At 42.1% G+C, this 13,485-nt stretch overlaps 1 protein-coding gene across 1 annotated transcript; it reads right to left on the minus strand.

Annotated features, from left to right (window-relative positions):
* Positions 1 to 11,368: 11,368 nt before the first annotated feature.
* On the minus strand, positions 11,369 to 13,190 carry LOC109410200 (serine protease inhibitor 42Dd-like). The gene is made up of 2 exons (XM_019683727.3): positions 12,564 to 13,190; positions 11,369 to 12,477 (listed from the first exon to the last, which is right to left on the minus strand). Exons 1-2 carry the CDS (start codon positions 12,678 to 12,680, stop codon positions 11,392 to 11,394), a joined length of 1,203 nt encoding a protein of 400 aa, XP_019539272.2. The 5' UTR covers positions 12,681 to 13,190; the 3' UTR covers positions 11,369 to 11,391.
* Positions 13,191 to 13,485: the final 295 nt, after the last annotated feature.

The raw sequence follows: 13,485 nt of genomic DNA on the forward strand, positions 1-13,485 counted from the left end.
GCCTAAACAACTAAACATTGTCGATTTTTCCTGGACACGCATTTTACAACACAGTATGGTTGAAAATACAATGCCAAACTGTTAAATTAAGACTATTTTTGGTAATGCTAACAGCACTGCTAGTTAAATTGACAGTGTTTTAGTGCAATTAACTGGAAATTGTTGTCGGTTGAGAACAGGGATGCCAGATGATTTTTTGAAAAATCAGTATCACTCTTTTCAAAAATCTGTATCCCATACAAAATTTGGGTGAAAAATCTGTATCCCATACAAAATAAAATAGCTCCTCTGGCTCAAAAACCTGCATTACATATAAATCGAAATCTGTACGAATGCTCAAGAATCTGTATAATACAGATAAATCTGTGTACATGGCATCCCTGGTTGAGAAATGTATGGTTATTTTTTTTTGTTTTTGTTAACGTGTATTTTAACCTTCAGCTAATTCTACACTTATGCATGGCTATGGAATCAATAATTTCTACAACAAAATTTATTTCGGTGCACGTATTTTTTTTATTTTATTTTTTTACATTTCTATTCCTGTAAAAAAAATAAAGCTTTAAGCGAAATTAGGAATTGTTTCCGCTCTACTGCATATAATAAAATAACGATGTAATTTTTCCGAAATTTCAGAAAAAAATATTTTAATGCGTCCCTGGACGTATAAGAAAAGTCTCATTTATGACATTGGAAATTACTCTTCCGCGTCCTAAATATAATTTCAAATACATTGAAACCTCTGAAAATGTGCGTAAATCAAGTAAAGGATTTAATGAGGAAACTTTGTTCGTGAAAACAGTCTTGCTTCTGAGCATTTGAGATGGGAAAAGAGGGCCTCCCAGGGAGCCCGTAAAAGAAGTTCCAAGTGGCTTCAGGGGCGCCCTGAAATCCTCTGAAACGCCCGAAACTCCCTGAAGCACCCCAGAGGAACTCTCTGCAATATCGCTGAGACCTCCAGGTACCCCGTAAGATCTCCAGATATCCCCCTGAAACCCACTTGAAATTTCCTGGAACGTCCCTGAGAAGAAAACCGCACTTTGAACTTTTTGCGTCCTCTCCTCATATTGGAGTTTTCATATTTCTTTATGACATAACACCTACTATGGGGCCCATAGAGCCGAGGCGGTAAACGTACGGGTATTCAGCATGACCATGCTGAGGGTGACGGGTTCGATTCCCGGTCGGTCCAGGATCTTTTCGTAAAAGAAATTTTCTTGACTTCCTTGGGCATAGAGTATCTTCGTGCCTGCCACACGATATACACATGCAAAATGGTCATTGGCAGAGGAAGCTCTCAGTTAATAACTGTGGAAGTGCTCATAGATCACTAAGCTGAGAAGCAGGCTTTGTCCCAGTGAGGACGTTACGCCAAGAAAAGAGAGAGAAATAACACCTACTATGTACAGCAGAGACCGCCCCGGCCTTAGCCTGACCGGTAAGTAAGTAAGTTATGACATAACACTTACAATACAATCTGTAAAATAGGGACTACATACAGAGATCATTTTAGAAATCCCTCCAAATGAAAGACATATTTCAGTGATTCTTTCAAAACACGGAAATTCTTCAGACATTTATTCAAGGTTTCCACAAATTTCCTCAGAAATTACTCCACGGATTCAAAAACATCTATTTATATGTATCTTTATTTTGAAATTTTCTCTAAGAATTTCTTTGATTTTTTTTAGGTTTAGGGATCAATTCAGATTTTACACTACGTATTCCTCTGAAATTTTACTAAAGTTTATTTTAGAAAGTAAATTGTTTGAGAAATTCCACCATGAATTTCTTCAGTAATTCTTTAGATCAGTGATTCTCAGGCTAGCTGCCTTTGCGGGCCAAAATTGAATTTTGAAAAGAGAACGAGGGCCGCAAGTCACTCAAGAGTTAATTTTTAACAATTTTCAGATTTCACCACAAAATCTATGTGTTTGATCTCATTCAAAATATTAAACTTTCAACTAAGAAAAATTCTGAAAATGGTAGGAAATTAAAAAAAAAAATTGTTTGGAGTTCTTTGTATTTGTTGAGCAAATTATTTCAGACTGGTTACTAAAAATTCATACAAAGAATATGCAATAGCGAATCTGGCTACAAAAATATGGGTCTCTTTAAGAATATTGTAGATAAACATACAGCTTACTTAAAACGCAGAATCTAAGTGCGATCATAAGGGCATTCTGACAGAAGTAACATAAGCATGAAAGGGACGGCAACAAGATCGATAAAGAAGAATATATTATCCGTCTTTTTCGTGCATGTGCGTGGTCTGTCAAAATGACCTGAGAAGTGTCAAACATTTTCATGGCTAGCTTTGTTGGTGTAATGAAGGATAGAGCACTGCATTGTTTTGGTTTTAAATGGGGTTTTGACGTTTTTTGGCCTTGTTGTTTATAAAATTTATGTAAGAGTGAAAGAGAAGCAGAGAATTTCATGCAGTGACCTACAGTCGACCACCAACTTTTTCGTCGCCCTCTGGAAACGAGCGACAACGGGCCAAGCGAACGCCAACAGGAAATAGCTCTTATTGGTGATTCAGCGCTTTTGTTGGTGTGAAACCTCATTAGCTTAGTTGGTAGGAATGCAAGATTGGCAATCTAGAGGTTCCTTGTTTGCTTCCAGGTGCAATTTTTTGTTTTTATTCAATTCATTTTTTTCTGTATTGCTGGGGGCAACATTGACTTCGTCGACTAGGCGCACTTGGACGAATAAAGATTTTGTTTTCTTCACGACGATTCGCTGACTAAAATGAGTCATCCGATGTGGAACGAGCAACGATGACTGCCTAGTTTTCGTTCTCGTCGTCGGCTTTTCTGCTCGTACGGTGACGATTTTCATACCTGTTCAATAGTTTATTCCTAAAATTTCTAAAATTACTCAATAAACTTTTCTAGGTAGGTAAGAGTTTCTCGAGGAGTTTTTCAATAAAATTCTTCAGGACATTTTTCATAAGTTCTTCCTGGGATTCTTTCAAGAATTTCCCAGAGACTTCTTCAATTATTCCAAGCATGTTACTGAAATTTTTCATAAATTCTACTGGAAATTTCTTCAAAACTTCCATTTGAAGTTCCTTTAAAAGTATCTCCAGAAACTTTCCAGAATTGTTCATATTCCTTCTGGAATATTAGGAAGGGATTTTGCAAAAGCCCCATATTGGAGTGTTCAAGAAATCGCTCTAAAAATTCTAGAAAAAATCCCACAGATTCTTCCAAGAATTTCTTGAGAAATTCCTCCCTTCCTGCAGAAATTCCTACAATTGTTCTTTTTTGAAAATCAATTCTGCGGTTCCGTTAGAAATTTCTGCTGGGATTCCTTCAGAGATTTCTGCATGATATATTATGCCCAGGGATTTCTTCGGAAGTTTTCCCAAAAATTGAGCAAAAAAAAATACTGGAAAACCCAACTAACATTTTTAGCGCTATAAGCTTCAGTCATTTGCTTCCTGTTGTGTAACTATCGAATAAAAGCAGTCAACGCTGAATAAAAGGGAAGCTAGTAAAATATAAATTATAAGCTAATACACGACTGCAAGACAAGCACCATACAGCTACCAAACTCGGTTTTCAGATATCCATTGCTAGTCACTGGGACTGCCTTTACTCCACTCTATTCCAACTCCGGGAGATTTCCCGGAAGATGTAAAAAATTGAACAAATCGTATAGGAGTCCCCACATGAGTCCTCACTAACAAAACAGCTGCTACTATACAGTACAATTCGTTATACTGACAAATCCCCAAACCAGCAGCGCTTTAAAGACCGTTATGCGATTTCATTACACCTGGAAGCTGTAATAAAGAAACTGTTGGTTTACCAACACGGCATGTCAGATGTAAACATTATTGTCAAAACAAAGTTTAAGCGGGATATATAGCTATTACACAAATTCTTTACAGCTATCCATCTCTGTGCTGTGAAATTATTTGGGTTGCTTTTATTGCACTTTAATTCAATGCTGGAAGATTTTCCGGAAGATGTGCAAATCGAGTAAGAGTCCCAGCCGCTATAACAGCTGCTTTTATACAGTACGTTTTGTAATGTTGCCAAAACACAAAACAGCAGCGCTTCGTAGCCGTTTAAAGAACACTCTTTCAGCTAGAAGCTGTGGAGAAAAATCTGTTGGCGCAACCACACAGCTTGTTCAATGTAAACATTATTGCGTTTGACGTTTCACAAGCTTTTGCAGCAAGATGAAGCTGGGTAAGGTTTCTTGTGGCACAATTATGAAGCCTTGTCTGGAGTAAAACAAAACGGGCTATTTTCTATGCCATTTATATATAGCAGTGTGGCAGCGAGGACATCATCGGGACCAGTGGATACGGAGATCGGGAGTTCGATTCCAAGTAGCCGCAAATACTTTAATTATTCAATTTGAAAAGTGATAATTCCAGTTCCACGTGTATTGCGTCACGGTACCCATAGCATAATTATATTTAATCGTTTAATTTGGGGATGCCGTATAACAATTATTTACCAACTGCGAAAAGGCTGACAAAGCGCCTTCTCAAGCTGTTATTCAGTTAGTGGTTATATAGGAGCCGAGAAAAGAGCTATGACTAGGTGGCATAGAAGCTGATCGCACAGCATGTACAAGTGGATTAAGTTCGCCAGATTCATTGGTATAGGACTTGCATAGAAGCTTCCGTCCATATATACAACACAGTAACTCAGCATCAAGCCGTATTGAGGACGCTTTGTTGAAGTTTACATTCACTATAAATGTTAGTTGGGTAGTACACAAAAATCTCAGAAGTACTGGCGAAATTTCTTAAGTCAACCCTGAGGACCAAAAAAAAAATGTTGGAGGAATTGTTTTGAGAATCATTGAAGAAATTTCAGATAAAAAAATGTATCTTTGATGGGATCTTTTGAAGAATACTTGGTAGAACTGGAGAACTCTTTGCAGGTATGTAAAGAAGAATTAATTGAAAAATTCCTTGAAAATGCAAAGAAATAGATTGTGGAGTTATTTCTGCAGGAATTGCTGTGGAAACTCCTGAATTAACTTCTAGAAGAATTTCTTGTGAAATCTCAAAGAAATTCTCCAGCAGAAAATATGTCAATATACCTGGAAAAATTTTTCAAGGAATGTTTGAACAAAAACATGAAGGAAGATATAAAACACGAACTTCTGAAAATTTGCGAAAAGATTCTTTCAATCAAAATCCCGAAAACATTTGGTAAATCCTTCAAGAAGCCCAAAATTAAGAAAACTCGAAAGAAGTGAATGAGAAGGAATATAATCAAAAATAATTACAAACAAAGTTCGTGAAAAAATAATTCATAGAGGTTTTCCTGGTATAATTTTAAACTTGGCGCAATATTTAAGTAATTTTAATGGAGGCGATCCAGTAGAGGCAGGGGCGCAGCAATTTGGGTTAGGAAGCTACCTCCTGTCAAATTTTCATTCATGAAATTGGCTCGTAAAATGGACTATTAGCATAATATTGAAGAAGCTCTCAAGCGCACAATGAAATTATTTTATGATGGAATTATTATTGATGCAACATAACTGTTACCTTTAGAAAATCATGTCATTCAACATCACTGAAAACATAAACAATTGCCATCTTTAAGATACCCAACTACCACTATCCACCCAGTTCTGACTTACATACTTTATTACCGCATCGAACGCGCGAGTTAATGATTCTGGTTGTTCACAATCACCATCCCAAAGAAAAGACACGAAAGAACCCACCATCAGAGTTCCAGACAGGTCGAAGCCTACCTTATTCCTCTTGCTCTGCTGGCTCAGCTTACCAACAACAAGCAGCAAGCGACGACGACAACAACGCCAGCAGAATACGCGATCGCAGCGACGACGACGATGATGATGATGATAGTGTTGTTGCTCTGTTCCCATGTCGCGAAGGCTTCTTTCTGCCCACCGCGCCCGGAGGAAATCACGGCAAGAGACCAACAACCATGAACCAACCAACCAACAAGAGGAACGAACCGGACCATTAAAGTTTGACCTTTTGCGGTCGTCGTCGTCGTCGTCGTCGTCGTCTGAATTGCCGGTGTGGTGGACGGCCATATAGATGGGTACTTACTTACTTACGCCCCTCTCTAGTAGGGGTACGACGACGGAGAATCGGGCCGCATTCAATGGGACGCGACATGCGAGGCGCAGTGCGATTCTCGGAAATTGCTCTTTGAAGTGTGTACCTTGGCTTGGCTCTGGCGGAGCTGGCTGGCTGGATATGGTGGCTTCTTTGACTGCACGTGTTCGCTGGAACGAAGGAGGAAACCAGTGCCTACTACAACTGTGGGAATGATAATTTGCTTTTGACTTTATGTTATGTGCTTTCTTGATTCTGATGACGGTAAGAGTTATTGTTCGGGACGGTTTGGTCCATGGACGTGGGAGAAAATGTATGGCGAGCAAAGTTAAGCCTTTTGAGAACAAATTTTAACAATAATTTGTAGAAAAATAAAAAGTGTGGAATGAGCTTTAGCGGTAAGCACAGCGTTTTTTGTTGCTTCAAAACGAGGAACGAGTACCTTCGAAGAATCGAGGGTAACGGATAGTCCAACGAGAAGTGTAGAGCGATTTTGTAGAAGAAGAACGCAGCGTGTGTGGTCATGCTGTAGCATGGGACCCGGCAGAACGTGAAACGTTTCAAGCGGATGCTAAAGTAGCAGACCTACATCTTCCGGGATACGGAAAGCAGCTTGGAGGAAGCCTGGACGGAAGTTCTGCCCGAAGTTGAGCTCATCCTGAAAAGAATAAGAATAAAAAGGGTCAAAACGGACAAACGATCAACAGTTTCCATAGGTTATGGGCCCAGAAGCGTGTTTCACAGCACGTATCAACCTGGAGAAGGATCGCCCGCAGACGGCGGGACCCTTAGACAGATAGATTGGCTGCAACGGAAGACATGACCTGTGAGTATTGCGTAACTCACAGGAACAATCCGTTCCCAGCCATCTTAGCAAACTACAGTAGACTCACTTAGCATGATACGGGACCTCGTGATGCAGGCGACTTGCTCCGCCAAAGCTCCACTCCTCAATGAGGTAGCATTCGCTACCCACCTTGTCATCGGGGATGCCAAGTGAAATTCAACACTTTTTAACGATTGATTTAAACATTCGGTAGTTGGTCAATTGATCACTCGCACCGTTTTTGCTCCTGTTTGGCATTTGCTCACTACCGCCAGCTAGTGATGGCCCGGTCAATCATAGTACATTTAGCAATGGGCGATTACGTTTTCGTGACGATGTTTTTTAATGAAATTTGTTCAAAGTGTTACGCCTGTTTATCTGTGATTCTAGTATTAACTTTATTTGGATTCCACAAGGAGTTTCATATGTAATTCCCTCATGAGTTGCTTGTGGGATTCATAGCGGCGTCGGTGGTGTAGTGGTAAGCGTGGTTGCCTCTCACCCCAGTCGGTCTAGGTTCAATCCTAGTCGACGCCGTCGGTATTTCTGAGACAAAAATATCTGATCACGCCTTCCCTCGGATAGGAAGTAAAGCCGTAGGTCCCGGCCCATGTGTTGATGGGTTCGATATGTAGGGTGTCAGGTGTGTGTGGATGTCTCCCTGACCGTCCGTGTTTAGGCTTAGTACCAGAAATAGGCGGACGTTAAACTAGAGCTGATGCCGAACGGTGTCGGCTCGCCAGAAATAAGAAGAAGAAGAAGAAGTGGGATTCATCTAGGACTTTCTTTTGTAATTCCTCCAGGAGTCTAGAATGCCTTCAATAGCTTCTTCCGGGATTCCTACTGTTTCTTTTGTGATTCCTCATGGAGTGCTCCAGCAGCTTGAGATATCTCCAGCAGCTTTACATGAATTTCCTTAGTTCACCAAGAACTTCTGCAGAAATTTCCCGAGAAACAGGTGTTTCCCAGGCATTCCTCATGAAATACCCCGGGAATTGCTTCAGGAGTTTCCAGGATTCCTTTAGGAGTTCCATGGAAATTTATCCATGAACATCCCGGGAATCCCTCCATGGCTTCCCTACGAATACCACATGACTTCTTATAGAAGCATTCTTGCAGCAATTGTGGTAGAATCCCTCCAGGGTTTCCCTGTAAATTTCATCATGATTCGACGGGGAACAAGAAGGGGAATAACTACATAAATTATCCATGAAATTTACTTCAGGAATTCTCCAAGGGATTTTTTCCAGGAGATCCTTGGTGATCCTCCAGGAAATCCACAAGAATTCCTCCAGGAGATTCTCGAGAATTCTTTTAAAAGATCCTCGGGAATTCTTACAGCAGATCCTCGGGAAATCCTCCATCAGTTCTTCGGGAATACCTGCAAGAGTTTTAAGGCAATTTCTACAGAAGACCCCGAGAGCTTATCTTGGAGCCCCAAGGGTATTTCTCTAGGATTTCTCGTGAATTCTTCTAGTAGGTCCACGTAAATTCCTGCAAGAGTTCCTTAGGAACTCACCAGAAGATCCTCGGAAATATTCCTGGATATCCTTGGAAATTCCTCCAGAAGATCCTCGGGAATTTCTTCTGAAGTACCTCAAGAATTCCCCCAGAAGTTCCTCGGTAGCACCTCTAGGAGTTTCTTCCTCCTGAATTCCTCTATAAGTTTCCCGAGAATTTGTTCAGGAGTTTCACGAGAATTCCACCAGGAGTTCCTCGGGAATTCCTCTAAGAATTCCTCCAGGAGATCTTCGGGAATTTCTCCAAGAGTTTCCAGGGAATTCTTCCAGATTTCCCCGGAAGTTCTTCGGGAATTCCTCAAGGAGTTCATCTGGAATTCCAGCAGAAATTCATCTGGAATCCCTCCAAGCACTCCTTAAATAGTTTTTTTTGGAATACCTCTAGGAGTTCTTCGGGAGTTCCTCCAGCAGTTCCTTGGAAATTTCTCCTGTAGTTCCTCGGAAATTCTTCCAGGAATTCTTCGGAAATTCCTCCAGGAGATCATCCTTCAAAAGATCCTCCCAAAGAACTCCTTCAGGAATTCCCAAATATCTACTGGAGGTATGCTGCTCGAGAATCTCCTGCAGAGATTTTCGAAGAATTACCGGAAGAATTAGGCGCTGTCCATAAACTACGTAGACTTTTTTTCGGCCATCTCAGACCCCCCCCCCTCCCCCCTCGTAGACTTTTGTTCATACAAAATTTTCGAAATTTGTATGGAGCGTAGACTTTGGCCAGACCCCCCGTCCCCCCCTAAGAGTCTACGTAGTTTATGGACAGGCCCTTACTGAGGAACTCGTGTAGATGATTCTCGAGAAACTCTTGGAAGAATTCCCGAGGATCTCCTGAAGGAATCCCAGATGAATCCCAAAAGGAATTCCCGAGGAAGTCCTGAAAGAATGCTCGAGAAACTCCTGGGGAATATCCGGAAAACTCTTAGGAGGAATTCCAAGAATTTCTTGCAGATATTTATGAGGAACTGTATAAAGAAACTTCGAGGAACTCGTGGAAGAATTTCCAATGAACTCTTGGAGAAATTTCTGATGAACCTTCTGGAGGATCAACTGAGGGATTTAATCTATGATTTAAACGGCTACGCAGTCTTGTAATTTGGGAAAACGAGGTTTATTATTTGCCCGACGTTTCGACACTGAAGATGACACAAAACCTCAGTGTCGAAACGTCGGGCAAATAATAAACCTCGCTTTCCCAAATTACAAGACTGCGTAGCCGTTTAAATCATAGATTTCTGATGAACTTCTGGAGGAATGCCCGAGAAACTCCAGGTATTCCGCGGAATACAAGTTGGAATTTCCTAGGATCTCCTGGAGGATTTCCCGAGGGACCCCTTAAGGAGTTTCCGAAGAATTCCTGGAGAAATGTCCGAGAAAATCCAGATTGAATTCCCAAGCAACTCCAGGAGAAATTACCAAGGAACCTCTGAAGGATTTGCCAAAAAACTCCAGAAGGTATTCTCGGCAAAATCCTGGAGGTATTCCCAAAGACTTCTGGAGGAATTCCCGAAGAACTTCTGAAGGAATGCCAAGAATACATGAAGGAATTTCCTAGGCTCTCTAGGAGGAATTCCCGAGTAACTCCTGGAGGAATTCCGAAGATTACGTGGAGGAATTTCATAGGAACCGCAGGTACCGAGGTACTCTTGGAAGAATTGCCGTAGAACTCGTAGGGAAATTCCCGATGAACTCTTGGAAGACTCCACGAGGAACTCCTGGAGGAATTTCCAAAGAACTTCAGGAGAAATTTCTGAGGAACTCTTCGAGTAATTCCAAGGATAACATGGAAAAATATCCTGGAGAAATTCCAGAAGATCTCTTAGAGGAATTCCTGGATGAGTTCTCGGCAAACTGGATTCCAAGGAATGTCTGGATGAATTTCCGAGGAACTCTAAGAGGAATTCCCATGGAACTCCAAGAGAAATTTCTGAGGAACTCCTGGAAGAATTCTCGTGAAATTTCTATAGGAATTCTCGAAAAACTCTTGGAGGAATTCCAGAGCAACTATTGGAAGAGTCTGCGAGGATCTCCAGGAGGAATTCCCAATGAACTCCTGAAAGAATTCTCGAGGATCTCCTGAAAAAAATCTCGGTAAACTTCTTGAGGAATTTGGATGGAACTGCTGGAGCAATTTCCAAGGAACACCTTAAAGAATTCTCGAGAAACTTATGAAGAAATTCTTAGAAGAATTTCTGATGAAATCCTGAAGGAATTTCCGTGAAACCTGTGAACCGTGGATCCTTCCTGGTGAACTACTGGAGAAAACGGGCTTTCATGAACAGATCTTTGGAATAAGAAATTTGTAAGTTTTTATCAACATAAATTGAAATGCATTTTATCAGAAATTGTTCTAAGATTATTTTTCGGTTTTCAAAAGTCTTCACATAATTTGAAATGTCTTCAATATGCCTTCAGAAAATAAATGTCTTCACAGAAGTTAAAATGTCTTCAAATTGAAGACATATCTGCACATCTGGCATCCCTGCTCGTCATGATGCTTGTTCTCATCGACGCTTGCTAGGGGAAGGACACCTAAGGGGAATGTCACTAATCTTGGTTCACACCCCAACTGGATGACTGGCCAACGGAAGGAACTTGGAGAGTTTTGTGGAGTTGGATGACTGGCTGGAGCTTGGTGAACTCACCTTGACGTGGAGGTAGATCCGATTGGGCGATTGGGAGAATTTGGATGGAAGGTCGACGACAGGAGAAGTAATCCGGTAGACAACATAAACTAGGCGCTTGGAGATGGGGCTGAACCTGATCGCAGGTCGGTATATTGGCCAAGGAGGAGCTTCGAGCCAGGAGATGTTCGTAATTCGAAGTTTGCGAGACTATGGAAGAGTGTTAAATACAGGTAGCGTTTACAAATACTTTAGAAACGAAATGCATAAACTACTATGAAATTTCGGGGTGTTGATAACTATTTTGCAGGAATTTCGAAGTGAAAAGTACATCAAGTAAGTTCTCCCTCGACATCCTACTCAGACTTCCATGAGATCATCCGGTTTGTAGAGATGCCCCATGAACAGAATTTGTTTATTTGTCTTTTTCACTATCACAAACAGATACGATCGTGCCACAATAAACTGATACGGTGCAACTAGTTTGGCACTGCGCTTGTTGAAACTTCTCACTACTGTAGCCCCACCGGCGTCAGCAGTTCTCTCATAGAAGCGCATGCCTGCCTTATGCATAACACTGTCCAGCGAAGAATCTACATCTTCGAATATCCGTAGATCTCGCTGCTTGAACAACACTTCCAGTCCCATGGACTGCCGCAGAAACTCCGTGGCGTTGAACTCCGATTCGATGTGAAACAGCGGTACTGTGATTTCCGCTCGTTTCATTTGAAAATGCGCCTGAATTGCGTCAAAATGCCCTGGTTCCAAAGCTTTCATGATTGTCTCCAACGAGGCCTCCCGATCCGGCAGCATAACCCACATGACGGCGTCACTTGATTTCACAAACGGAAGTTCGAGTACTTCAATCTCTAGTTCAGGAATACGCGAAAACCGAAACTCTCCTCGCTTGAACATCGTCATAGTCGTGTACAATTTCTCGATCATTCCACTCCTGAAGTCCCGTGGCATCGTATCCTTGGTGTCGAACGCACTTGCAAACGGTGGCTTGAACGATGCCGAGCAGATCTGCACGACTTGCAAATGCTTCGGGATGTCTTCCAAATTTACCATACTGGTGATCACTCGATTTGTGTTGAAGTTCACGAAGTGGTTTACCCTTCGCACAACTCCTTCTCGCTGGGAGAAATCAAAGTACACCAGCGTCGTGTCCAGATCTTCCTTCATAACGTCTCTCATGTGAATGTCCACTTCCCTTAGACCGTTCAATACGATTCTGTTCCTCATTCGGAAGCCATCGCCACCTCCGCCAAGCATATAATGCAGCTCCTTCTGGTTCGTTAGAAACTCAGAAAAGTTGGATGGTAGACCGAACACCTCGCGTAACCTCTCCTGTGTCGTGTCGGTTGCAATCGAGTACAACATCGCAACGCTGTTGCGCAACACAAACGGCGCGACAACGATGTTGCGCTCCGGACTGAAGGCGGCCTTGAAAATACAAACGAACATATCAAAACAAAACAAGCCGGATGATTCAGCGCCACTCACATGTGGTGGAACGTCTCGCAACCTACCTTGTAGACGCTGAGGCTGAAGTTAGTGTCACCGTACGGGAATCGCAGCTGACCTCCGCCGTAACACGTGCTCACCAACGCAGCCAAAATCGCAGCAATCCATTCCCGGAAGATCATGGCTTGTTCAACGGCACACTTCGATCGGGTTTTTAAGCGCACTTGCACCGCCCAAGAACGATCAGTCTATACTAAAGGCATCCAAGTATGCGAGGCGAGCAGCGCGTAGCTGGCCATGATGATAACCGAACCGTCGTCGACGCCCGGTGTTTTACTGATAATGTGCGGAGCATCAGAGCACTACTGTAGCCATGGGGACGATCGGCGATGATGATGCCTGTGCCGCCGGTATAAACAACAACGTCCCGACTATCATCGGATTACGGTGCGAGAACGTGGAGGACGATCGTAAAATAAATCGGCGCTAATCTATCCGGACGACCGACGGCGGTGTGACGACGGTGGACCCAAATAGGGTTGATCGCAGTTGAAGCGTCAATTGAAATGGATCACCATTCTGTGAGGCGTGGTACACCGAGAAAACTAGTGTTGTGATCGTTAGACGAATTCATGTTACATGCACCTCAGCACTTAGCAAGGTGAATCTAGAAGCCTTTCCCAATAACATCTACCCGCAACAACTGTGGAGATGCAGAGGTATATTTGGTTTCCAGTAACAGCGGATGCCACACTAACATCCCTTCCCTTCGCCGATTATCGTGAGAACGTGATCAGTGCCTTTAATAACTGTACTGTTATTAACATGGGTCATGGGTTCTTTGAGAATTTTATACCATTACCACTCATTTTGAACTGCTTTGAGTAGAAAACTCTATTGAAAATCACGACAACAATTTGCCTCGGTGTAGATTTCAAAAATAGTGACAATGAACCGGAACGAACGCGACGGAGCGTTCCAGCTGGG

The sequence above is a fragment of the Aedes albopictus genome, chromosome 2 (genome assembly GCF_035046485.1).
Source record: "Aedes albopictus strain Foshan chromosome 2, AalbF5, whole genome shotgun sequence".
NCBI lineage: Eukaryota > Metazoa > Arthropoda > Insecta > Diptera > Culicidae > Aedes > Aedes albopictus.

Excerpts from the sequence above, each read along its gene's own strand:
- LOC109410200 (XM_019683727.3), bottom strand. The coding sequence starts at position 12,680 with ATGATCTTCCGGGAATGGATTGCTGCGATTTTGGCTGCGTTGGTGAGC. Across the intron at positions 12,478-12,563 it reads TCAGCCTCAGCGTCTACAAG|GCCGCCTTCAGTCCGGAGCG; the intron begins GTAGGTTGCGAG and ends TGTATTTTCAAG.